A 27,691-nucleotide genomic window follows, 5' to 3' on the forward strand; every position below is an offset into this window, starting at 1 on the left:
CATTGCATCAGCATGCCCACAGCCAAAGATCCTTTGCTAGAACAGAGCCTTTCCAGCAGCCTTGGCTCTACAGTGACTATGGACTAGTCAACAGACAGCGAGTTGGCTGCAGGCCCACACAGGCCTACCATCTGCAGACTGAAATATGGCAGCTTGGATCAAACCACTTTTGTCAACTAGATCGTGCAGGCCCTTTGGATACTCTCACCTTACAGCTGCACCATACTTGGTACGGCTCTCGATGCATGTTAACTTCAAGTGCTGTACAGAGCATGAAGCAGTACAGCAGACGGCTGTATGGGGAAGGCCCTGGCCCACTTACAATGCCTGTGTTTAGGTTTAGGGAGGCCAAATGGCTTTCACAGATACCTGCACCAAAGCAAAGCCCCTCTTTTTCATCCCCACGCTCCACTATACCCCCATGAAAATGACCACAACCCAGAGACAATATCTAGACAGCTTTAACTGTATACGTTCTGTGTAAACGTTCTGTGTTTGTTTGATATATGAAAGCCAACTGTAAATAAACTGTAAAAACTAAATAAAAAGTCGTAACTCACAATGTAAACAGGCATATCAGGTTGTAAAAAGGGCTACAGGATGATTCAGAGTGAAGCCATTTCTAAAAGTGACACTTGGAAAAAATAAGCTTTATGCTCACCTCAGAGCCAGAGGGGGAGGCAGGGAAGCGAGCCGCAGGTGAAGCTGGTCTACTGCTTCGCTCTGGCAAGTCCAAAGACAGATCTCTCCTCAGGAAGTCTCTGGACTTCTTCTTCTTCTCAGCATCGAGGTCACGTGGATCAGAACCAGAATGACCTTCAGATCTAGTCAGCACTGCAGCAAGGAACTCGGCAATCTCATCCTACAGAAGAGAATAGTTACCATATTATTTACTGATATACTGTATTTGCAGTTTTACTAACTTTAACTATTTGACATTCCTGGACGTGAAACTCACGTCCAGGAAGCCATGTGCGCTTCTGCGCGTTCCCGCGGCCGATCGCGCGCGTTCACGCGCGCTCCCGGCCCGCGGTTTGTTAGCCAGCGAATCAGTGAATCGGGCAGCGGTGCCCGATCACTGATTCCTCTCCCCTGCAGAAAAAGCGACAGCTTCTCTCAGAAGCCTAGCTTTTTCTGCTTCCTATTTCCCCTACGTCGCTCTAAGCGTACGTGTTACGCTTAGAGTGACGTCACTGTAAACAAACTCATGGCTGCCATCTTGTGGCCAGAAAGTAAACTACAGCTAAATGTTAAATAAAAATAAAAATACACATATTTACTAAAAAAAATACAATTTAAATCCCACCCTCCCAAAAATACCCACATAAAATGTTTAATTGAAAAAAAACAAAAAAACATTACAATTAAAAAAAAAAAAGACAAATATTTACCTAAGGGTCTAAACTTTTTAAATATCTATGTAAAGATGAAATATTTCAATTTTTTTTTTTATTATAAGCTTGCAAATAGTGATGAATGCAAAACGGAAAAAATGCACTGTTATTTCCAAATAAAATATTGTCGCCATACATTATGATAGGGACATAATTTAAACGGTGTAATAACCGGGACAAATGGGCATATACAATACGTGAGTTTTAAATATGGAGGCATGTTTTATTTTAAAACTATAATTGCCGAAAAGTGAGAAATAATGATTTTTTGCCGTTTTTTTCTTATTCTTCCTTTTAAAATGCATTTACAGTAAAGTGGCTCTTAGTAAAATGTACCCCCCAAAGAAAGCCTAATTGGTGGCGGAAAAAACAAGATATAGATCAGTTCATTGTGATAAGTAGTAATAAAGTTATAGGCTAATGAATGGGAGGTGAACATTGCTCAGATGCATAAAGTGAAAAACGACTGAATGCGAACTGGTTAAACCAAGATCAGCAATATCAGCCTTTCTTAAAGCAAATCTGTAGCGACTGTAAAATAAATAAATAAATAAAATCAGATACTTACCTATGGAGAGGGAAGCCTGAATATTATAGAGCATTCTCAGTCCTCTCTTGGTGTCCTTGTTCCAGTGCCCAGTCCCGTTCAAAATTGCTGCCTTTGGGGGCCCTTGGGCGGCTCTGTTCTGTGCATGTGCGAGTGTGCACGTGCGTATTGGTTAAGGGTGTTGCCTTTGATTTAGGGATTGAGCGCCTTTGACCAGAGTTCAAATCCTGGCATAAGCCAGTATGTAAAACAGTAAGAAATCTTTGGGCAAGGCTCCCCAATGATCCTAGTCATCTGTGGAGTGTGCCCTAGTGGCTGCAGCTCTAAAGCGCTTTGAGTCTGCCAGGAGAAAAGTGCAATATAAATCAGTGCTGGGCCGAAATTACGCATTAGCGTAATTACGCATCGTAATTCACTACAAATGCACCGTAAGCGTTACGTGTAAGGCTACGGTATTACGCGTAATTAATTACGCATAGACCGTTGGGTTACGTTTTACGCGTAACAAATTACGCGTAAGACAGTAAACTCCCATTGCAATTACACAGTCTGCCGTAATCGCGTAATATTACGCTCCCGTATAATATAAAAAAGCCGCCGACTTTAAGGGTTAATAGCAAAGCCCCCTTAAGTGCTAAGAGCCTCAAATTTGGAGAATATATTAAGGAGATCAGAAGGAATAAGAGGAAAATTTTTTTTTTCAAAAAGACCTTATAGTTTTTGAGAAAATCGATGTTAAAGTTTCAAAGGAAAAATATATACATTTAAAAACCCGCCGACTTTAACGGTTAATAGCAAAGCCTGCTTAAAATTTAGGAACACCAAATTCACAGGGTATATTAAGGGGATCAGTGGGAATAAGAGGAAAAATTTTTTTTTCAAAAAGACCTTATAGTTTTTGAGAAAATCGATTTTTAAGTTTCAAGGGCGAAAATGTCTTTTAAATGCGGAAAATGTCAGTTTTTTTTGCACAGGTAACAATAGTGTTTTATTTTCATAGATTCCCCCAAGTGGGAAGAGTTTTACTTACTTCGTTCTGAGTGTGGGAAATATAAAAAAAAAACGACGTGGGGTCCCCCCTCCCAGACCTCTTTAACCCCTTGTCCCCCATGCAGACTGGGATAGCCAGAATGCGGAGCACCGGCCGCGTGGGGCTCCGCACCCTGACTATACCAGCCCGCATGGTCCATGGATTGGGGGGTCTCGGAAGGGGAGGGGCAGCCAAGCTTTCCCCTCCCCCTCCGAGCCCTTGTCCAATCCAAGGACAAGGGGCTCTTCTCCACCTCCGATGGGCGGTGGAGGTGGAGGCCGCGATTTCCTGGGGAGGGGTTCATGGTGGCATCTGGGAGTCCCCTTTAAAAAGGGGTCCCCCAGATGCCCACCCCCCTCCCAGGAGAAATGAGTATAGAGGTACTTGTAGTACCCCTTACCCATTTCCTTTAAGAGTTAAAAGTAAATAAACACACAAACACATAGAAAAAGTATTTTAATTGAACAAAAAACATAACCACGAAAAAAGTCCTTTAATATTCTTAATTAACCATTAATACTTACCTGTCCCTTTAAAAGCCAGTTCCCACGCAATATCCTCGGAAATATACTAATCAGTTACAATGTAACAAAGTTATTACAATGTAACAACTTTGTTACATTGTAACTACGCCGCACCCGACGTCACTCACCGCCGCCGCCGCCACCGCGTCTGCGCTGCACGGACCGACAGAGCTCTGAGCTATAGCTCAGAGCTCTCTAAGCATCTTTGTATTTGGGCTCCAAGGAGCCCCATTGGTCCTTAGCAGACCAATGGGGTTCCTTCTGATTTGAAGGAACCCCATTGGTCTGCTAAGGACCAATGGGGCTCCTTGGAGCCCAAATACAAAGATGCTTTCGAGAGCTCTGAGCTAATATAGCTCAGAGCTCTGTCGGGTGAAGGGACGCTAAGTCCCCGCCGGCTCCGCTGCCCTCCCCGCCTCTCCCACATGTCACCTATATACATGCTGGCACCCATGGGTGCCAGCATGTATATGAGTGACAGGTGTGGGCGGAGTGGACGGCGGGAGCCGGCGGGGACTAGCGTGTATGCGGCGGCCGGCGGGTGAGCGGCGAGTGACGTCGGGTGCGGTGGTGTTACAAAGTAACAAAGTTGTTACATTGTAATAACTTTGTTACATTGTAACTGATTAGTATATTTCCGAGGATATTGCGTGGGAACTGACTTTTAAAGGGACAGGTAAGTATTAATGGTTAATTAAGAATATTAAAGGACTTTTTTCGTGGTTATGTTTTTTGTTCAATTAAAATACTTTTTCTATGTGTTTGTGTGTTTATTTACTTTTAACTCTTAAAGGAAATGGGTAAGGGGTACTACAAGTACCTCTATACTCATTTCTCCTGGGAGGGGGGTGGGCATCTGGGGGACCCCTTTTTAAAGGGGACTCCCAGATGCCACCATGAACCCCTCCCCAGGAAATCGCGGCCTCCACCTCCACTGCCCATCGGAAGTGGAGAAGAGCCCCTTGTCCTTGGATTGGACAAGGGCTCGGAGGGGGAGGGGAAAGCTTGGCTGCCCCTCCCCTTCCGAGACCCCCCAATCCATGGACCATGCGGGCTGGTATAGTCAGGGTGCGGAGCCCCACGCGGCCGGTGCTCCGCATTCTGGCTATCCCAGTCTGCATGGGGGACAAGGGGTTAAAGAGGTCTGGGAGGGGGGACCCCACGTCGTTTTTTTTTTTATATTTCCCACACTCAGAACGAAGTAAGTAAAACTCTTCCCACTTGGGGGAATCTATGAAAATAAAACACTATTGTTACCTGTGCAAAAAAAACTGACATTTTCCGCATTTAAAAGACATTTTCGCCCTTGAAACTTAAAAATCGATTTTCTCAAAAACTATAAGGTCTTTTTGAAAAAAATTTTTTTCCTCTTATTCCCACTGATCCCCTTAATATACCCTGTGAATTTGGTGTTCCTAAATTTTAAGCAGGCTTTGCTATTAACCGTTAAAGTCGGCGGGTTTTTAAATGTATATATTTTTCCTTTGAAACTTTAACATCGATTTTCTCAAAAACTATAAGGTCTTTTTGCAAAAAAATTTTTTCCTCTTATTCCTTCTGATCTCCTTAATATATTCTCCAAATTTGAGGCTCTTAGCACTTAAGGGGGCTTTGCTATTAACCCTTAAAGTCGGCGGCTACGTAACATTGATCCATGCGTCAACTTTTCCGCTTGGCCGCATGACCTTACGCATTAATTGCTAGTAGGATTTTACGCGTAAACCTATAACGTAATAACCCGAATTACGGTATACTTACGCGTAATTGCGTAAGTGCTATGCGTAATTATAGACATGTACCGAAAGTGACTGTCTATGCCGTAAGCGTAATTTCGTAATGCGTAATAGCGTAAAATTACGCGTAATGATCCGTAAGCGTAGCTTTCTCCATTACGACCAGCACTGATATAAATGTTATGTGTCATGTCTTCACAGGATCCCCGAGGGTGTTTTCGACCAGTTGGTCGAACAACTACATTGGGGATGACAACGCTGGAACTTGGGACACAGAGAGGACCGAGAAGACGCTACAGAATCCAGAGTCTTCCCTATCCATAGGTGAGCATCTGTCCTTCATTTGTGCTTCAGTATCACTGTAACCTTTCTCCTAGAAGGCATGCACCAAATGATTTCTGGACTATCAAGAGAACCCTGCATAAAAATCATATTTACAATTCCCAGAGCTATTACTTCAGTTGTAGGCGACCCTGGAGCAATGGAGACTACAAGGAAGAGAACATAGGACACCAAAAACTGTAAAAAAAAATGGGTGTGGCCAAATTTCAACATGATGGACCTGATTAGCAACAGAATGGCATGGTTCAAACAAATCCAAATTTGCCTCTGAATTGTGTTATTTCAAAATCTCAATTGTTGGACATCTAATATGTTTCAATGGCATTTTTTTTTGTGTGCGCATTTCTAGACGATTAGCATTTTTTCTGCATATTAAATTCGGACAGCAGGTCTGCTTTTTTTTTTACCCATGAGAAGTGTGATTCCGTTTTATGCTGGGAATACACGGTTCGTTTCTGCCATGCGTTTCTGCTCTCGATAGTTTTTGCCGCTCAATTTCAGCTCTCGATTGTTATCTTCCGCTCGTTTTTCTTATCTTTTTCCATTCACTTCTATCAGAAAACGAGCGGCCAAAGAATCGAAAGCGAGATCGGACATGTCGGAAATTATCTATCGAACCATCTTATCAGCTTAAAAACGAACCGTGTATTCCCAGCATTAAAAGCAAGTACCGTATATACTCGCATATAAGCCGACCCGCATATAAGCCGACCCCCCAACTTTTCCCTGAAAAAACAGGGAAAAATGATTGACCCCCATATAAGCCGGGGGTAGGAAATGCTGGATTGGTGCAGCCCCCCAGTGTGTCCCAGTATAGCTAGTATAGTGCCCAGTATAGGTAGGTAGTGTCCAGTATAGCTAGTAAAGTGCCCAGTATTGCCAGTATAGTGCCCAGTATAGCCAGTATAGCGCCCAGTATGGGTAGGTAGTGCCTCAGTTTAGCTAGTATAGTGCCCAGTTTAGCTAGTATAGTGCCCCAGTATGGCTAGTAAAGTGCCCAGTTTAGTTAGTATAGTGCCAAGTTTAGCCAGTATAGTGCCCAGTTTAGCTAGTATAGTGCCCAGTTTAGCCAGTATAGTGCCCAGTTTAGCTAGTATAGTGCCCAGTTTAGCTAGTATAGTGCCCAGTTTAGCTAGTAAAGTGCCCAGTTTAGCCAGTATAGTGCCCAGTTTAGCTAGTAAAGTGCCCAGTTTAGCCAGTATAGTGCCCGGTTTAGCTAGTATAGTGCCCAGTTTAGCCAGTATAGTGCCCAGTTTAGCCAGTATAGTGCCCAGTTTAGCCAGTATAGTGCCCAGTTTAGCTAGTATAGTGCCCAGTTTAGCTAGTATAGTGCCCAGTTTAGCCAGTATAGTGCCCAGTTTAGTGCCCAGCATAGGTAGGTAGTGCTCCGCCCCCCCTCCCCCCGCTGCTGCTATTACCTGTTTAGGAAGCGGCCGCTTCCTAATCCGCGTTCCTCTTCTTAAGTGTCTTCTCAGAGTATCACAGCAGCGCGCCCGGCGCTGCTGCTGTGACGATGTAGAGTGCAGGAAAGAGCGCGGCTCCCTATAGCGGAGATCTGTATCGCCGTTGCCAAGGGAACCGCTCTTTCCTGCCCCCTGCATCGTCACAGCAGCAGCGCCGGGCGCGCTGCTGTGATACTCTGAGAAGACACTTAAGAAGAGGAACGCGGATTAGGAAGCGGCCGCTGCCTAAACAGGTATTAGCAGCGGCGGCCGGGGGGGAGCGGGGAGGGGGGAGCGGGGCGCGGACCACCCACCCACCCACCCACCACTAGACCACCAGGGAAGACTCGCATACAAGCCGACCCCCCAACTTTTGACCCCCATTTTGGGGGTCAAAAATTCGGCTTGTATGCGAGTATATACGGTAAATGGAAACAAAGAAAGAAAAAAGTACCTATCACATTTTGCACGAAGAATGACATGCCATTTTGAAGCTAAACACATTTGCATGTAAATTAACACACACACACACATATATATAAATTTGCAAACAATCGCAAACAAACATTAAAGTGTACCTGAGATCTCGTGATAAAAAGCTTTTATACTCACCCAGGGCTTCCTCCAGCTCCATCAGCATAAATGTGCCCAGGAGGATGGCGAGGGACGCATCCATGCTCATGGGGCTGGAGGAAGCCCCTGGTGAGTATAGCTTTTTATCGCGAGATCTCAGGTTTCCTTTAAGCATAAGCCACCTTCTTTGTGAATTTATATATTATGTTATAAAGCCAAATAATATTCAGCCATGCAGTCATTGAAAAATGGCTATAGAAATATTTCTGGATATTAAAGCCTTGACTCAGAATTACATTTCATTGACCATCCCTACACCTGACCACTGCGATAAAAAAAAAAAAAAAAAAAATTATATATATATATATATATATAATCAGTTAAAAAAAACAAAAAACAAACCTCAAAAAGCCACTTCACTAATAATGGGAGGTGGGACACCTGCTTAACCTCCTTGCCGGTTATTCCAAGCTCAGCTCGGGGTAACCTGCGCAGGAGGATTTCTCAGGCCCCGCTGTGCCGATTTGCATAATTTTTTTTTTCCTACACGCAGCTAGCACTTTGCTAGCTGCGTGTAGTACGCGATCGCCGCCGCTCGCCGCTACCCGCGGCGCCGAGCCGCCGCCCCCCCGCCGCAGACCCCTGCGCAGCCTGGCCAATCAGTGCCAGGCAGCGCTGAGGGGCGGATCGGGATTCCCTGTGACGTCCCGACGTCCATGACGTCGGTGACGTCATCCCGCCCCGTCGCCATGGCGACTGGGGAAGCCCTGCAGGAAATCCCGTTCTCAACGGGATTTCCTGCATACTCGGGTGGGGGGATGCCGCCGCTCAGCGGCTATCATGTAGCGAGCCCTGGGCTCGTTACATGATTTAAAGAAAAAAAAAAAAATTAAAAAAAAGTGCGGCGCTGCCTCCTTGCCGGATTTTTTAGACCGGCAAGGAGGTTAATGAACACTTATGCTGGGAATACACCATACAATTTTCTGTTATGCTGGGCATCGGTTGGCTCATCACCGCTCGCCCGCGTGTGTGTGCAGATCGATTCCCGCTAGTCCCCACGGGCACTTCCTTATCAGCGCTTCGTTTTTGCCCATTGTCCGCCCGCGGGAATCGAGCCGGGAATCGATCCACGCGGCTCGATTGATAAGAAAAAAACGTACCGTCTATGCCCAGCATCAGATTTACCTGCCAGATAGATAAAGTCCAACATGTTGGAAATGTATCTATCTTACCATCTATCTGCCGAGCAATTAGGCATTGTTCTACTCAGCAGGAGATAACCAGAAGACAATGCACCAGAGATAATGACCAGTCTCTACAGAAAATAATCTAAAGGGGCCCGTACACCTAACGATTTTCCCGCCGATATACGGCCGATTCGATCACATTGATCGAATCGGCTGTGAAATCGCTGCGCACACCGCTGACAGAACGATCGATTTCCGTTCGAAATCAATCGTTCCCGTCGATCCGTCCGTGCGGAAGATTTTTCTCGAACGATAGCGGCGTTCGAATGCACGACGACCGACGCAATACAGCGGGTATACATTACCTGTTCCGGCCGGCGCGAGTCCCCTGGTTCTTTCTGCGCTGGGTTCCGGACCGGCTGCAGCTACACAGAACTTCCTGTCCCGGCAGGAAGTTTAAACAGTAGAGCGCCCTCTACTGTTTAAACTTCCCCTGGAAAGGAAGTTCAGTAGCTGCAGGAACGGTCTGGAGCCCGGAGCGGAGAAGACAGCGGGGACCAGGGGACTCGCGCCGGCCGGAACAGGTAATGTATGCAGGGGGGGGGGGGGGGAAGGTGTGTGTGGGCGGCAGCTCCACAGATTGTGATCAGTTTCAGGCTGAAATCAATTCACAATCTGTTTGCAGTAAAGGTGGCCATACGATCCCTCTCTGATCAAATTCGATCAGAGAGGGATCTATCTGTTGGTCGAATCTGATGGCAAATCGACCAGTGTATGGCCACCTTAATTACAGTAAATCTAACAGAAAATTGTATGGTGTATTCCTAGCATTACTCTGGACAAGGGCTTTGAGGACTTGATCCTTTGGGGTCAGCCTTTTCATTCCTATTTTTCAAATGTGTCATCACCATTGAAAGCGTGACATGTTTTTACACAGCAGTACAGAGCATAAAGTCATCAGATTTCAAGTTTTCACTGGCAGTAATTATGTTTATACTGGACAGAATACAAGTGTAATAGATTGTCTCTCAAACAGGAAGATTCTACTTCCTCCAAAGAGAGCTTCTGTACCTCCAAAAAAATAGTACAACAGCCACTGATCATAATCGCTGAAGACAAAGGTCAGGTTTCACATTGTTCTGAAGGGGATTTTCAAGATAAACAAGACTGGAACTGCTTCCAAGGTAACAGAAAACATAGTTTAGTGAGTTTTTTTCCCTATCAAATCCTTTATTTTGTCTTGCAAGGATCAGTGATATTTACCTGCAGTGGAAGTGATTGCTATCATCTTGTAACAGTAACACTTTCATTATTATTACTTATATACTACCATTAAAGTGAACCTGAACTCAGAACTTCCTCTCTGCTATAAAAGATAAGCAACAATATATTAAACTTTAAAGAAAAACATTTTGTTACAGCTAAAACAAATCCTGCAATACATTTGCAGTGTGTCCACTTCCTGCTTTGAAGGAAGCAGACGTCAACATCCTGTGTGTACCAATTACCTGCTTTGTTGTGACAATTATAATTAGTCACAGATAAGGAGACATGAGACAGGCTAAACTCTCTAAATAATTAAAATGTGCATTTCTCTATTTTTTCCTTCTGTCCTGTGCAAGAAGTCCACTTCAACGCCTGTAATGCGATATTGAGTGCAGGCACACATCTTTATAATGGTACAGGCTGACAAATACAGGAAAACACAAAGTACAATGTCCTATAGCTGGCCACTGCAGGTTTATGAGGTACTGAAGAAGTACTCCACTGAACACCATATAATGTTGAGTAAGACAAGAGGATGCCATTGGGTTCCCACTGTTGAAATCTCAATGTTCTGCTCTACAGCAGCTGCTTAGTGATCAATTACAGTAACATGTTTTGTGGCTTGGCTTCCAACTGAATCTTATAGACCAGGGGTGAGCAAACTTTTTTCATTGTGGGACGCATTTCTCTAGCATGCCCACATTGCTCTCCTCTCCTCTCTCTCTGCAGAGTTGTGAGCAGTGCCTAATGATAGGTTTAACTAGCCCAATCTGGCCCCTCTATTCAATCACACTTTCTTATGAAAGACTGAGGCTAGGTTCAGTGGTAATGCACATTAATGCTGCATTACCATCGCATAAAGTAGGTACAGTAAAGCATACAGGCAATGAAAAGTATGCTTTTCTGAACCCGGTAACGTGTGCGTTTAGAGGTAATGCACTGCAGCAGTGCGTTACCATAACGCTAAATGTTACAATGCAACACTAACATGGCACTGTGAATGTTCCATAGGATTAGCATTGCAGCGTGGTGAGCTGCGTTATAAGACTTTATAACGCAGCTCTGCAACGTCCCACTGTGATTGTAGCAGATTGACTAACTGGACCTATGAGATTGGTAGATGTAATTCCAGCACTCTACTCTACAGGCTTTGTGCTGCTTTGCCAAGTGGTTCTAGTTCACCATGAGCTGTCTAAGTATTCCTTAGTACTCATCCAAGCCCTATCCCATAGAACCATATCAATCCCTGCCATGTACTTATGAGGACCAAAAAGTCAGGCTGTTTGCATGTTGGCTCTACAACATTTATTAGCTATAGGCCTAGTATACACCAGCGGTTCTAGATGTGCAGCCTTGCTTCCTGGGAAATAAAGAGAGGATTTGCATATTCAGTGGTGATACGTTGTGGGATACCTCAGTTGCTCACTTAAAACTAAAATATCACAAACACCTTCTGTTTTAAAAAAGGCAAAATTAAATTAAGTTCATCTCGCAAACGATAGAAAGACAATACAATAATCAGACTAGAGCATATATAGCATCCATGGTCGTATTACCTGGATACATCTGTCCACCATACTCTGAGTCAGACTCTCTGTTTTCTTCTTCATTTTGCTTATCCTGAAGGCAGATAATAACATAAGTAAGAGTGACATCTACTGGCAAAACATGAGGTTTTTTTTGTTTTGTTTTACATTAACAGAAAACTAACATTTTCCATGGAAATTAGTAAAAGTAGCCCTTGTTCAATATTGTAATTATACAGCAATCTGAGATGAAAGCAGAGATCCATTGTTTACAAACAAATAATAATAAACAAAGATCAGTGTATTTTAACAGGAACAGTATTTTGTGTGGTTTCCAGTTCTACTCACCCCTACAAGGTTTAAAGTTTATAAAAATGTGGCAGTACCTTATTTTCGTCTTGTAACAAAGAGGTCACAAGACACATTAGTGTGTTTATTAGTATGGAAGCTGGATTCTATGTGGTGCAGTGTCACAGCCCCTGCTGGGAGGGTGCATGACCCATGTTATCAATCATCTTCCCTCTTGCTCTTGTTTATGGATGGGGGTGAGGCCCAAACTATCACTTGCCCTCCTCTCCTGCAATACTACTTGTGAGGAGGTGTGACCATGGTGTATGTGCATTGTGCGCATGGATACATTACGTTAGCTCCCTTGTGCGATTGGTATGATGCGCTATCTGTCCCAGGAGAGGACATCAGGATGTGTGCTCCTAATCCCTTGATGGGTTTTATGCAATGAATGTTTGCATGTCGGCACTATGCATGTTACAGGGCCAGAGTTAGGACACCTATGTTTACCTGGGTACTTCTGCGCAGTGTAGGTGACTAAGCAAGAGAATGCATTCTTCTGTGAACTAAGGACCAGATTTATCAAGAGTGTCTGAGACAAAACGCTGGTAGGTTTGTAGAACTCCGTGCAGAACTGTCTCAGGCACCTTAAGAAGCCACTAGATGGTGCTGTTTCCTTCCTAAACGGTTCTAAGTGAGAAGGACAAACAAGCACAACAGTGTATGACTTGTTTGTTTATCCATCTGGGACACAAGCAGCCCAGGCTGTAATTAATCTCCTAAACTTTCATTCTCAAATAATCCCAATGTCTGCTCTGTCTTTTACACACATTTTTAACATGCTCTAACCAGTCAATTCTTCACACTCGTCCGCAATTCCCCTCCTTCTCTTAAACAATGGATACATTACGTTAGCTCCCTTGTGCGATTGGTAAGATGCACTATCTGTCCCAGGAGAGGACGTCAGGATGTGTGCTCCTAATCCCTTGATAGGTTTGATGCAATAAATGTTTGCATGTCTGCACTATGCATGTTACAGGGCCAGAGTTAGGACACCTACGTTTACCTGGGTACTTCTGCAAAGTGTACGTGACTAAGCAAAAGAATGCATTCTTCTGTGAACTAAGACTCCGGCTTTTAACTTAGCTGTAGGGATAACAGTTGTGCCTGGATGAGTGAATCTGTGAATGCATTTGTTTGAACATTTGCATGTGAGTGTGCAAAGGGTTACTGATTTTTGCATGGTGTAACTTAGCCTCCTTTTCTGTAAGGTGATGAACGTGGAGTGACCCACTGAAAGTGTGTGCACTGAACAGCCAGACAGCTTGAGAACATGTGCTAAGAAGGACCACAGAACGTCAGCTATACGTTGTTAGAGGAAAAATGTAGTCCTGGCAAATTTTAAAATATTCCATATGTATCTGTACCTTGTAAAATCGCACCATTAATCAACAACTGGGTCCAGACAAAGTGGTATGCTATGTGCAATAGCTGAGGAAGCGAGTCTCCGCAAAGTGGCTGCTTACCACTATGTATGTACCCAGTTGTGCATTAAAGGTGCGATTCTGCCTCTCCTTCAGGAGGTCACCGATCCGATCGGGCTCAGCCTGCCTGAGCAGGTCCGTGCTACTTTGCATGCGCGATTTTATGGGCATTCCAGTGCTGGAGCAGGCCAGTGTAGGACAAGGTAAGCCGTTTTCAGGATCAAGAGGCTTCCACCTCCCGAGGTGAGTACCCCATAAGGGAACTTTTCTTCCCCAACTTTAAATTTCAAAAAGCTGCATAGTATGCGTGCATGATGGTTAGCAAGGACTATTTCTGCTCTTACCGAAGACTATCATCAGCACCTCCAACAATAACGAGACTATTATCAGCTCTCAGCTTCTCCCGAAAATCCTCCATTGCCTCTGGGTGACACTGAAGGCTATTCTGACCTATCACAAAAAGGACTGGGGTCTTCATGTCCAGAAGAGGGTCATCAACATCCTGAAATAGCATAACATGAAGCTTGAACACTAATTCCAGCTGTTATTTGCCGTAATGTTGCATGAATGCCTACAGGTTTTTATCTCTGGATACTCACCCCTCTGGGCCCATCTATTGTCAGCAGAGGGAAGCCCAGACACACCACAGCTGTCACATACTCCATCAGGGACACCTGTGTACACAAGACATTTAAGCTTAAAGCAAACCTGAACTACAAAACAAAAAAAATGCATACACTACTGATAAAAGGAGACCCTGTGAGGCTCCCGAAACAATTGTCGGTTTCTATGTGGATTACTGCACAATAAAAGTGTGCTGCATTTAAAATATCTGCAGTGCTAACAAACGTTGTTCATCTACATATTTGCAGAGTGACATTGTCTTGGTCACGTCGTCAAGCACCCAGATCCTAGCGACAGCGTGCCTGCTCCATCTCTGCATGTTGCAACTTCAAAGACCAGGACCCCATATTGGGGGCAGCTCGCAAGATCGGCAATTCACACTTCGAGAACATGAGACTGATGCTGTGCCCGGATTATACTGCTAAGTCCCAATGCCTTAGGAGATCTTTTACGCAAGTAAAAGCAAAGCTCTGTAAAAGAAAGAATGATGCAGTACTTTTTCAGCTTTTTCCAATGAGGTTGAGGATCTAAGATGGAGAAACAGTCCACTTCTTCGACAAATGGGAGGAAACCATGTCCTTGTTTGAATCACTTCCAGCGGTCTGAGAAAGTTCTAACTTACAAGTTCAGCCTGGCTGTGTAATTCTAAATGAAAGAATCGCACACCTGTACTGAAGTGGTTGCTGGTGCAGGATCCCAATGGCAACAATATCAGGAAAATCAAACAAGGGGTCCACACACAGGCTTGATTCAGGAACGATGCAAAACTTTTATTGTTCCCACATACACACACACGTTATGACATCTGACTGTCACAGCCGCCGAATGTTAAGGGCCACTGGGGTCCCCTTTGTCAAGGCATAGGCAGACTAACTATAGACTTAGCCATAGACCCTGAACAAGCGTATGTAGATCAGGCAACAGGTATTGTTTAAAGAGAACCTAAGGTGGGGATCTTAGAACGAAATCTATACACAGAGGCTGGGTCTGGCTATAGTGCCCAGCCTCTGTTCTGTTGCTATTTGAATCCCCCCCTAAGTCCCCCCTGCGCTCCGCTCTAGCCCATAAATCACAGCCGCGCTGTCAGGCTGTGTTTACCTAGCTAATGTCACTTACGCCGCTCCCCCCGCCCCCTGCAGAGCGCCGGTCCCCGCCCGCGTCCCCGCCCACGTCCCTTCCCTCCAATCAGCGGAGAGGGAAGGGACGGGGCGGAGACCGGCGCTCTGCAGGAGGCGGGGGAGCGGTGTGAGTGACACTAGGGAGGTAAACACAGCCTGCTGCAACACGCTGCGTGTCGACAGCGCGGCTGTAATTTATGGGGAAGAGCAGAGCGCAGGGGGGACTTAGTGGGGATTCAAATAGAAACAGGCTGACCCGGCCTCTGTGTATAGATTTCATTCTAAGATCCCCACCTCGGGTTCTCTATAAAAGAAAACAAATATGGCAGCCTCCATATTACTCTCACCTCGGGTTCACTTTTAAACTGGGCGTTTCCTCTGGCTACTCGTAGGGCTCGTTCTCCTGTGGGCAATTAGCGGGCGATGCCCACTAATCGGCAAAAGACCAGCGAGCGCTAGCGCAATACAAACAAATTGCAGTGATCTCACCGGATTGCCGGTGATTCGCGGCAAAACGCGGTGCATGCAGCATTTTCCTGCGATTCTAGAGCGATCGCAATACAATGCTCAAATAGCGCTAATCGAGATCGCTCAGAAATCCCGAGTGTGTGCAGTGATTTTACCACGTTAATCACGGTAAAATCACCCGCACAAAATACTAGCGTTTTGCGACTACAAGTGAGAACGGGCCCTAAGTTATACTGCCAAAATTGACCAAAAGTGTTGTTTTTCTTGTTTGGGCGGAAAGCTCACTGTTCTGCTGCTAGACATTGTTTTACAATAGGAATCTCGGTTAACGTAGAAATGAACTCCCGAAGGAGACAAAGCCAACAGCCTGGAGCAACAGATACCTGTAACAATGGCCAAAGATGTGCTAAATATCGCTATTAACCTCCTTAGCGGTAATCCCCAGTCAGGCTCGGGACGAAAATCCGCCGCTCAGAGCAGTAATCCTGTGCCTGAGAGTTATAAGCAGGAGCTGCTGCAGATCTCTCTGTGGTAATTTTTTTCTTGTTAAGGTAGCTTGTGAACAAAATTGCATGGCTTTTAGACCCTAAATCTGGACATAACGCCAGGGAGGTTAAGGGTTGTGGACCGCAGGCACATACAAACTGTGCGAATCTGCCTAGTTATGGTTGCTTGTTAAGGGGCTGCACCTTTGCTATGTTGAGTACAGTTATAAATGTTGTTTAAGCATGTGTAAGGGACAAGATTGCTATGATGCGAGTGGTGCTGTTGCTGTGGGTTCCCTAGGGTGGTGGCCATGGCGGGGAAAAGGCTGTGCTGGCATTTTACATGGATGCATCCTGTCCCCAGGGGCAGCCGGCCATGCCCGTATATGGATGGGGGTCCTGCTGTAACACCAGGGGCTCGATTCACAAAGCGGTGCAAAGTGTTTGCACGCCAGTGAAAAGCCCCTTATCACGCCTAAACTCACTTTAGGCATGATAAGAAGCAACTCGCGCGAAGTTACCGCGCGCGCAGCACCCGACGCTTCGCGCGAAGCTCCCATTAAGCCCTATGGGACTTTGCGCGTGCGTACGCGCGGTAACTTCGCGCGAAGAGCAGGAAAAAGCGGTGATAACTCAGTGGTGAAAAGGTTATCACGCCTAAAGTCTTTTAGGCGTGATAACTGGGTTATCACCGCTTTGTGAATCGAGGCCCTGGTGTGGTGGTACACCTTCACTCATACTGTTTTTGACTATCACAATTGCCTCCACGGGTACATTTATGATCTGCAAGCATTCATAAAACTACAGAAGTAGTAGAAACTCACATGACAGGCAACTAAGGCTCCGGTATTCCATCCCAGCAGAATGACAGGTTTGTTAGGAAAATGATTGTGAATCTGAAAGCAGATAATACAGTATTAATTACCACAGGGCCAGCTATTACGGCTACATTGACTCCCTATCCAATTAACTTTTCTCCTGAGTTTCCATGGGAGACAATTTCACAACTTACTAGTGGTTAGATAGTGTAATGGTTAAGGGGTCTGCCTCTGACACAAGAGAACAGGGTTCAAATATTTGCTCTTCCAGAACCTATTCAGTGAGGAGATCTTGGCCAAAACTCTCTAACACTGCTAATGCCTATAGAGCCCGTCCTAGTTGCTGCAGCTCTGGCACTTTGAGTCCACCAGGTGAAAAGCGTGGTATAAATGTTCTGTATCTTGTCTTGATCAATAAAAGATCTAGAGCCTCCAGCAAACAAGGAAATGCTCAAATTAAGTGTACTTTTTAGTAAGTCAGGTACTGAAAATGTTATTTTTTAGACTATATGGGGGCTTATCTCTGGCTAAACTTAGGGATTCTGACTAAACAGCAACAATTATGCTGGGTACACACGATGCGTTTTTTTACAGTCGATTTTCGATTCGTTTTTCTGCTTGATTTCCTGCTAGATTCTCTTATCTTTTATCAATTTTCATTCACTTCTATGAGAAAGCGAGCGGTAAAACGATCGAAAGTAATATCGGACATGACGGAAATGATCTATCGAATGCAAAAACGTATCGTGTGTACCTAGCATTATCTTTGAAACACAACTCCACAAAGGTGTACATTTACACCAGCTCCTACTAATTTTAACACAAAAGCAGAGATTAGTGGAGACTGTAGAATGCATTTATAACAAGAGACATACAAGATCTGAGATAAGGCTGGACTTATCATTTTTGTAAAACTTGTACATACCTCAGCGACTTTGCTGCGCAATCCACCAATCATGTTTTCCAGGCACTGTAAGGAAGTGACTCCACTTCCGTTGTTCCCCAGCTGAGAGCCAACAGGAATGACCTTAAATGTTACAGAAAAAAAAACATTTTTTTTTTTGCAAACTACTCGGGAAAACACATCTAACTGTTCTATTTTTTTAATGTGTGTAAGAGGAACCACGAATAGATGTACCAAAATGTTATTCACAGAACTAAACAAAACTATGGTATTCCTCGTACCGGTAAATACAGAAAACAAAGTATCCATAGCCAGCAGCTACACATGTTACATTTCAAACGGCTGCACACTGCTTTACTAGGAAAAATATGACTAATCTATTTAAAACAAACCTGAAGAGGCATTAAAAAAATATTTACATAAAAAGAGGTAGGGCTCTAGATCCCATAGAGCCTTCCCGGTCCTCTCTCTGTGTCCTCATTCCCCAGCTGTCTCCATTCAAAATTAGCAACTTCAGGACTCCTCAAGCCTCTGAAGCATCCGTACTGCGCATGCACGAGCCAGGAAACACCTGTGTGCAGTACAGATCTGCTCTTTGGTACTCTGGGACACGAGTGCTTTCTAATTCAAAGCCTCCATGACGATTCCTGAAGAGGTATTAGACCTGCAGGTTGAATAACTTCAATGGTGGGACAGTGGTGAACAAAGGGCACGGAGAGAGGACTGGGAAAGCTCCATTTTTAAAGGTAGCTTCAGGTTCACTTTGATTGCATACCTCATGTTGAGAACCCTATTACCTAGGTTCTCAACACGAGATATGCATACCCCAGGGAGTACTGGAACTTGTCAGGGCCGGTGCTTGCATAGAGGCAAAGGGGGCAATTGCCCCAGAGCCTGTAGAGGACCTCAAGGTGTCTCCCCACCAACTTAACTGTGCTGCCCTGCCACATCTTCGGCAGAGTAGCATTTCCCCTGTCCTTGCGAGCGTGGGTGACACGGGAGCATGCCTGCTGGGACAGGGACAATAAGTCATTGCAGGGCCCTGAGGACCACAGTTAAGTTGGGGGTGAGTGAGGAGGGGGTCACAGCCAGCTCAGTTGCCCTGTTGGGAAATATGGCTGCAACAAAGGGGCCCTAATGCTGCTTTATGGTTGGGGAAGGGGGGGGGTATCTGTTAGGGGGTCCCCTGGGTTCATTTTGCCCAGGGGCCCCATTGGTATTACAACCGACCCTGGAACTTGTTACACCCAATCCATTACAGTAAGTTCTGAGACCAACAAATTCTAAGTCATACACCAAAACTCTTCATTAAAGTGAACCTCCAGACTAAAAATCTACTCAGCAGCACTGAAAAGGCTTGGTGTTTCTTTAACAGTTTCACAGCATCAGAACTTTGTTTCTCTTATACAAGCCTCATTTTTAGCTGCACAGAAGAAAACTGCCCGGACAGTTTTCCCCTTATGCTGTGCAAAGCATGATGGGATTTCTGATATTGTTGTTCTGGTTCTGCTGTTTTGGTGCAATTTTTTTTTTACATTTTGAATTTGACATTTGAAGCCTAGTGTGTGCAGCTGGGAGGGGTTATCAGGACACAGGACAGTTGGAACTGTCTCATGCTCCCGGTTACCTCCTTTCAACCAAAAAGATGGCTGCCCCCATGACAAAGATGGCAGCCCCCATGAATCACAAACATTTGCCTGTTTTTTTAAAACAGGGTGGGTAAAAGATTATATTACCTATCTATTCTAATTAACATAACTAATGTAACTTAATAACAGTATGTTTGTTTAGGCTGAAGTTCCCCTTTAAGTAGATTTGGTTAATAAAAAGCAGGTTTAAAAGCAGTCTTACATATGAGATACACTTAAACATCAACTCTTCAATGGGAACCCCAAATGTGGTCATCCATTAGAATGGTGTAATGAAGTTCAGAAACACCACCCTATCCCCACCATATTTGAAGTCTTGGTACACACTAGATCACTTTTTCCAAACCAGTCTTCACGACCAACTAACAGTGCCTGTTTTGCAGGTAACCTCACATACTGTATGCACAGAGGGTCTCAGCTATGTGGATTGACTGTGTGGATGAGGACAGGTTTCAAAACCGCTGCACTAGAAAGTTAATCCTCACACAATACAATCATTTGGATCCATGTCAGCCGATTATCTAGCATGCATGCATCTGCACGAGGAATGAGTGGCACTCTTCTCTTGTGTTTGCTGCACTACATCTCACTCATTGTCCCTCCTCTCTCTCCTTAAGGGCCCTTTTCCACTAGCGGCGTTTGCGATGCTGAATCGCAAAATCACAAACCACTAGTGATTTTTTAAATCGCTACGGTTTGCTAAATAACATAGGAATCGCGGTAGGTTATTTCCACTACCGCGATTCGTTTTTGGCTCAAACGCGATCGCACAGCGGAGCGATATTTGCCGCGATTTTGCTATGCACACTACAGCATAGCAAAATCGTGAACGCAATCGCCCATTTTGTGATTCAGCAATCGCTAGCATTCAGCGTGAACGCTAGCGATTGCTAATGGAAAAGGGCCCTTAGGGCAAAAGCACAGCTCAGCTGTAGTCTGTGTCTGTACAGTGTTTGTTCCAAAAAACTGTCAGCCTAATGATGGATGAATGTGGTAGTAACAGGCTGAGCCCCTTGCGGAGCTGTAGCAGCAGAGCACAGAATGTCCCAGCAGCAAATATTTTTCACTCTTCCCCCCTCCTCCCTTCTATATTCACACATAAAGAGTGGATCCCCATGTAAACCTTATTACCTGGTACACTGCCAGGCCCGCTCATCTCCTCTTCACTCATGCCAGTAAGTGATCACCAACATCCCTCCATAGGCTCCCAATTAGGCATGATCAATGAGATGCAAACGGTTCCGAAATTATGCAAATTTTATGCAAATGTATGTAGTTTGAAAATGGCCCAATCAATTTAAATCCAGGTTTATATTGATTGGTCCATTTTCCAGCTGCATACATGTGCATAAACTTGGAACAATTTGCATATCTGTGATCATCCCTACTCCCAATGCCATTCGGAGGGAGATTTTGGCACACTAGTTACACAGAAGGTGGTGATGGTGGTGGGGGGGAGGAGCAAAGGATACCGGCCAAACTGATTATTACCAAGAACACAGAAAGATTCTGGCCGCATTGATTATCAAGGGGGGAGCTGCACTTGTGGACTACATAGGGTTACTAGCCGTATTTGGGGACCAGGGGGGGGGGGGTTTAATGGGTGTATTGCTTTATGCAGTGCAGCCAGTAACCCTCCTGGTCCCCGACTTGAGTATTTAAAATACATTCCAATTTACAAGGGTCAAATATCAGGGTTGACTTATAAAAGAGGTCAAATTATATTACATTTTATTTTGTGACCACTCAGCAGATCCAAACATTAAGGCCTGTTTACGCTTCACACGAATTTCAAACATTAAAGAGAATCTGTATTAACAATAACAAACAATAACAATAACATTTCTATAGCGCTTTTCTCCCATAGGACTCAAAGCGCTTAGGCTCTCTCAGATTCAGTAATTAGTAGGATGAAGTATTCACACAACAAAAGTTATATTTCTGCAAATGCCAAACTGAACAGGTGGGTTTTCAGTCTGGATTTAAACACGTCCAGGGATGGGGCTGTCCTGATCTGTTGAGGTAAGGAGTTCCAAAACGTAGGGGCAGCATGACAGAAGGCTCTGGGACCAAAAGTTTCCAAGTGGACTCTGGGTATGACTAGATTATTAGAACTTGTGGATCTGAGAATGCGGGGATTGCTACGCAGCTGTAACATATCTTTCATGTATCCAGGGCCTAAAATCGCACAAAAGTAAACATACCAGTGCGTTAGGGGACATCTCCTATTACCCTCTGTCACAATTTCGCCGCTCCCCGCCGCATTAAAAGTGGTTAAAAACAGTTTTAAAAAGTTTGTTTATAAACAAACAAAATGGCCACCAAAACAGGAAGTAGGTTGATGTACAGTATGTCCACACATAGAAAATACATCCATACACAAGCAGGCTGTATACAGCCTTCCTTTTGAATCTCAAGAGATCATTTGTGTGTTTCTTTCCCCCTGCATCTCTTATGAACTGAAGTTTCAGGCTGCTCTTTTCTTCCTGCAAACAGCTTTACCCTTGTCTGTAATTCCTCACTATGTGAAAGCCCAGCCAGCTCAGAGGACGATTTATTCAGCTTGTAAAAGATAAGAGAGAAGAGAGAAGCTGCTCTAATCTAAATAACACACAGGCAGTGTGCATAGAGGGGCCTGGAAGGGGTAGTTCATAGCAGAACCACAACACTGAAGAACTTGGCAGCCTTCCAGACACAGGCTGACAAGTCTGACAAGAGAGAGATGAGTTGATTTATTATAGAGACTGTGATAGTACAAAGTGCTGCAGTAAGCCAGAACACATTAGAATAGCTTTTGGAACTTGTAGGATGATAAAAAACAGGATGCAATTTTTGTTACGGAGTCTCTTTAACGCATGCGAAATTTGCATCAGGTGCAACAACCCACTGAATAGAATTAGTAGAAGCAATCCATGAACTAACCTTGGCTAAACATGACAGCTGGGACTGCCAGAACCGATGTCGTCTTGAAGTGGGGAATATAGAATTGGTTGGTCCAGAAGGAGCGATGAGAATAAGAGGAGAACCTGGTAGTTTGCTCTGGGGAAAAAAATGGCAAAAAAGTTAAATGGGAAACAAGTCCAGAATGATGTGTAAATGGCCTCCTATCTGAATTTACTTATTTTATTATTTTACTTACAGGCTTGTTATGAGACAAAACCCCGACTGCTGGATCCCAGGGTCTCTTGAGCAGCAGAGATAATGCTTCTGCACTGGCTCCTGCTGCTCGCACAGTGCTGGCCAGGAGCATGCGATCAATAAGAGCCGGAATCTGCAAAGGGGAAAACACTTTACAGTTATACGCAACTCAACTAACCAGGAGTCTACACCAACCAGCAAAAATTGCCATCTGTGATGAAGGCCAACTTATTAGGCTATTTGTGGGCTGCATTGAGGTTCTTGGTGTGAGTATGTTAAGCCAAATAGCTTTTATGCTGCATTCATTCATGAATATATAGACTGTTTTTATTGTCAGGTTTGTATTAATTTTATATGCATAGATTGTTGCTATTAGGTGTGAATATGTATATACATATCCAATTTTTATCTATACCATTTATCTATACCAAAGCTAGGTACACACAATGAGATTTTTGGTCAGATCGACGGATTGATCTCATAGGAAGTTACATCATGTGTAGATGTCCAAATTGCTCTTAATCGATAATGCGATCAATTCCCCATTTTTGCTACCCAAAATCAATTGCATTATCGATCAGACCGATCGGAAATTATCGGAACGGTCCGTCAATCGGAGGAAAAATTGCATCACGTCTACTGAGCTTTAAGCCCCATCTACCAGATACGATTCTTTGTGCGATTCGATTAGGATTCTATTTAAGATCCGATTAAATCCGACAGGTCAGATCAGGATTTGATTCAATTCGATTTGCCATTGTTTTGCAATGGCAAATCGAATTGAATCGAATCCCGATCGGACATGTCGGATTTAATTGGATCGTAAATAGAATCATAATCGAATCGCACAAAGAATCTATCGTGTAGATTGGGCTTAAGGACTTACAGCAAGTTTAATCACCACTGACCAAGCCACAGATGCCAGACAACCCCTTCACAAACATTAAATAATCACCTGAAACAAATGTTTGTTGAAAAGACAATTATGTGTGTGTAGCCTCATTCTGATGACAGCATAGCATGCCAAAAACAGATTAGCCGGAAGGAAAGAATAGAACCTGGGTGTGATAAAGCCAATAGTTCCTATCACACATCTAAATTTAAACACACAGTATTGGTGTATTCACTGGCGTTCCACCCAACTTTTTGGCTTGTTTGCAGATGCATATCAGTAAATCACATACGCACAATTTATACAGGCCTTTCAATGTTAAAATAATAGTTACCTTTCCTTTCAGCGTCTGCAAGGCATCCAGATATGCAGCAAGCAATGACAAGCTGAGTGATTCTACAAGAGTACTGTGTAGCCACTGCACTAGCTTGGTTTCCCAGCCTACTGAGGCTAGCGCCTGGCGAACTCTGCGGGCACATTTATCCACGGCTATTCTTCTCAGCACTGGCTCATTGGCTGCCTGCAAGGATTCAAAAGAAAATGGCACTTTCTTATGGATCATGATATCTGATGCTTTTGTACAATTCAGTACTACCATATACATACAGTAAAAACTAGGTATACACGCTACATGGCACTCGCCTGAGGCGGCTGTTAAATGGAATCTGAAGTGAAAATAAACTTATGATATAAATGATTTGTATGTGTAGTACAGCTAAGAAACAAAACATTAGCAGCAGAGATTTGAGTATAATATTGTTTACAGTACAGGAAGAGTTAAGAAACTCCAGTTATCTATGCAAAAGAGCTACACTGATCTCTCCAACTTTCAAAGTCACAGAGAGCTCTGTCTTCTGAAGTTTATTATCTGTCACTGTATTTTTTTTTTCTGCAGAGTACAGTTCAAAAGTTCATTAGCCTGCTCTGTGAAATCATTTAGAATGCTGAGTGTAGAGTGTAAACTGCAAACATTAGAGAAAGATGCAATGTTATAAAAAAAACAAACAAACCTATATAACTGAGAATGAAAATATGAGCCTATTTTCTTTGCTACTAATGTTCTATTAATTATCCGCACTATATATACAATGCATTATATCATCATCATTTTATTTTATTTTTTTGCTTCAGTGTCACTTTAAAGCAAACCTGTGAGGTTTGCAATGCGCAAATTTAGATACTTTGGAGGGGGAAGCATCTGGGTTGTACTAGAGGTTCCCCCAGTTCTCCTCCGTCAGGCTGCTCCAGATCTGAGACCCCCGAAGCACAGTGCACGGACCTGCTAAGGCTTCAATGGAAAAAGTCAAGCCCGACGGGGTCCATGCTACTGTGCAGCCGGCTAGCGCATGCACAGTAACACGGACTCGATCAGGCTTGGCTTTTCCGCCAAAGCCTAAGCGGGTCCTTGCTACTGTGCATGAGCGAGCCGTCGACAAGCCCTCATCGATTGTATTCATGCAGAGAAAGTGCTAGAATGGTCTGGTAAGTGCCAAGAATAGGGCACTTTTTTCCCTACAGGTTTTCTAAAGGGGATTGTAACATCCAAGAAAAAAAAAAAAAAGATTGCTTAATAAATAGTTAGTGCCCTCAATATATGTGCAAACACCTTTTTTTCCCCCTCTAAAATAGATCCCCATGTGTCCCCTATTTTTTTAACTGCTCTGTGTTCTTTTGTTGAACTGTGCAGTGCGAACAGGATTGAGAAGTTTTTTTTAGCTACAGTTCCAAGCAGGTCTCAAAATGCAAATAAAAGAAACTTCCAATTTCAGATAAGATAAAGACACTATGACCAGAAGGTAATTGAATTTCCCCCCTCCCCTTAAAGAGTTTACACAGTGATGTAAGCCTGTAAAGGTGATGTTTTCTGTGGGAGGGACAGTAATCTGCAAATTAACACAGAGCTGGGTTTAAGAGAAAAACAAAACAAAATAAACGAAGAAAAGAGCATAAGTGATGTCACTTTTGGATCACAGTGAAACAGTAAAGATAGGGACAAGCAGAAATATTATTTTCTTTTTTCATATCACATTTCTCTTAAATCTGACAGAGAACACCAAAAACAACAGGATAGGTAAGCTAAATAAATAATTTCCTATTGGTTGATTTATTTAAAAAAAATTTCAGTTAATATAGAGTTTCATCTTACTTTAAAGGGAACCTTAACTGAGAGGGATATGGAGGTTTCCTTTTAAAAAATACCAGTTGCCTGGCAGTCCTGCTGATCTCTTTGGCTGCAGTAGTGACTGAATCACACACCTGAAACAAGCATGCAGCTAATGCAGTCTGACTTCAGTCAGAGCACCTGATCTGCATGCTTGTTGAGCAGGGGCACCGCCAGCATACAAGCAAGCCAAGCCCTCGCTTGGGGCCTCACACTGCTGCTGGCGGCGAGGGGCGTGCGGGCACCAGGCGGAGCGGGCGGGGAGAGAGAATTTCCTACTTATCTTCCTCGATCCTGCCAGCTTCTGTCTACTTCCTGTCCCGGCGTCTGTCGCTATGGTAACAGCACCCCCTGTGATGACGTAACCGCATGTCATCACAGGGGAAGCTCTTACCGATGCGACGCGCGCCGGGAGAGGCTGAAGATAGAAGCTGTGTGCCGGATCCAGGCAGGTAAGTGGAAACTTAACTCTGCCCGCTCCCCCCCCCCCCCCCGCCGCTTTGCACATACTGGGGGCATATTCCTATCTAACCTATACAACGGACATATACCTATCTAAGCTATACTGGGGGCATATACCTATCTAAGCTATACTGGAGGCATATACCTATCTAACCTATACTGGGGGCATATACCTATCTAACCTAAACTGGGGGCATATTCCTATCTAATCTATACTGGGGGACATATACCTATCTAACCTATACTGGGGGACATATACCTATCTAACCTATACTGGGGGACATATACCTATCTAACCTATACTGGGGGACATATACCTATCTAACCTATACTGGGGGACATATACCTATCTAACCTATACTGGGGGAATATACCTATGTAACCTATACTGGGGGCATATACCTATCTAACCTATATGGGGACACCTACCTATCTAAACTATACTGGGGGCAACTATATGGGCTACCTAAACTGGGGGCATTTTTCACAGCAGTGCGCTGCAAGCGCCGCTTTGTTTTGAGGTGGGGCTATCCATTTTTCCATCTTTCGTGGATGGGGGCCTCAAGTTATGGACTGCTTGGGGCCACCAAAACCTTAGCTGCACCCTTGTTGTTGAGGGGTTGTGGCTAAAAGTATTAGAGACACAGGATCAGCAGGAGAGTCAGGTAACTGGTATTATTTTAAAAGGAAAAATCCATATCCTTCTCAGTTTAGGTTCCCTTTAAGAACAGTCTCCGCCAAGAATCTAGTATGTAGACAAGAGTTTCCACAAGATAACCTAGAGCTCTGGCAGGCTGGATCTTTCGTGACCTAGATGCTCTGCCGACACCCAAGCCCATTATGCTCCACATCTCATCTCAAGTCCCAGCAACAGACATGTCCCTTCCCTTCAGGCTAGCAATGTGTCTGTACAACACTCGGACCTGAAATGTCAACCCAAGGGATCAAGGCCCAATCCCTGAGTGCGACAGTAATAGTGAGTGTGTGTGAGGCTTCAAAACAGGCAGAACAGATAACACCACATATACTTACGCCATCATTTGCTAGTCGAGCAAGCCGGTCAGCCTGCAGCGCTTTCAGAATTTTATTAAAAAGCTTATTCTGTAAGGTACTCCAGCCAGTCCTATTAGGAAGTGACAAGATATTGAAAATTAAAAAGTATTTTAAACCATGAGAAATAATGTATTTTTTTCTATTTGTTTCCTATATTTCCTATCAAAATACTCTAATAATTCTACTATGACAATGCTAAAATTTGTTCGGGGGGGGGGGGGGGGGGGGGGGGGGGGGGCAACCCTGCTGATCTATTTGGCTGTAGTGTCTGTAACAGGCATGCCGCTAATCTGTCAGATCTGGAAATATTGACAGAAACTCCTGATCTGCTGCATGCTTGTTCAGAGTCTATGGCTAAAAAAAGGCAGAGGATCAGCAGGACAGCCAGGCAACTGGTATTGCATAAAAGGAAATAAATATGGCAGCCTCTATATAACTCTCAACTCGGGATCACTTTGGAATATGGAGGCTGCCATATTTATTTTCTTTTAAACAATTCCAGTTGCCTGGCAGCCGTGATGATCTATTTGGCTGCAGTAGTGTCTGAATCACACCAGAAACAAACATGCAGCTAATCTTGTCA

General features: G+C 44.2%; 1 protein-coding gene across 4 annotated transcripts in view; it reads right to left on the reverse strand.

Annotated features, from left to right (window-relative positions):
- KANSL3 (KAT8 regulatory NSL complex subunit 3) overlaps window positions 1–27,691 on the reverse strand; it is an 88,930-nt gene that overhangs the window by 45,988 nt on the left and 15,251 nt on the right. For all 4 annotated transcript variants that reach the window (XM_068274851.1, XM_068274854.1, XM_068274852.1 and 1 more), the window contains exons 4-13: window positions 27,088–27,178; window positions 23,767–23,952; window positions 22,542–22,673; window positions 22,325–22,441; window positions 17,775–17,876; window positions 16,856–16,927; window positions 13,936–14,010; window positions 13,681–13,838; window positions 11,595–11,658; window positions 662–862 (exon numbers count right to left, since the gene is read on the reverse strand). In XM_068274851.1, coding sequence (XP_068130952.1) covers window positions 662–862; window positions 11,595–11,658; window positions 13,681–13,838; window positions 13,936–14,010; window positions 16,856–16,927; window positions 17,775–17,876; window positions 22,325–22,441; window positions 22,542–22,673; window positions 23,767–23,952; window positions 27,088–27,178 — 1,198 coding nt within the window. The remainder of the gene's footprint in view (window positions 1–661; window positions 863–11,594; window positions 11,659–13,680; window positions 13,839–13,935; window positions 14,011–16,855; window positions 16,928–17,774; window positions 17,877–22,324; window positions 22,442–22,541; window positions 22,674–23,766; window positions 23,953–27,087; window positions 27,179–27,691) is intronic.

The sequence above is a fragment of the Hyperolius riggenbachi genome, chromosome 3 (assembly GCF_040937935.1).
Source record: "Hyperolius riggenbachi isolate aHypRig1 chromosome 3, aHypRig1.pri, whole genome shotgun sequence".
Lineage (NCBI taxonomy): Eukaryota > Metazoa > Chordata > Amphibia > Anura > Hyperoliidae > Hyperolius > Hyperolius riggenbachi.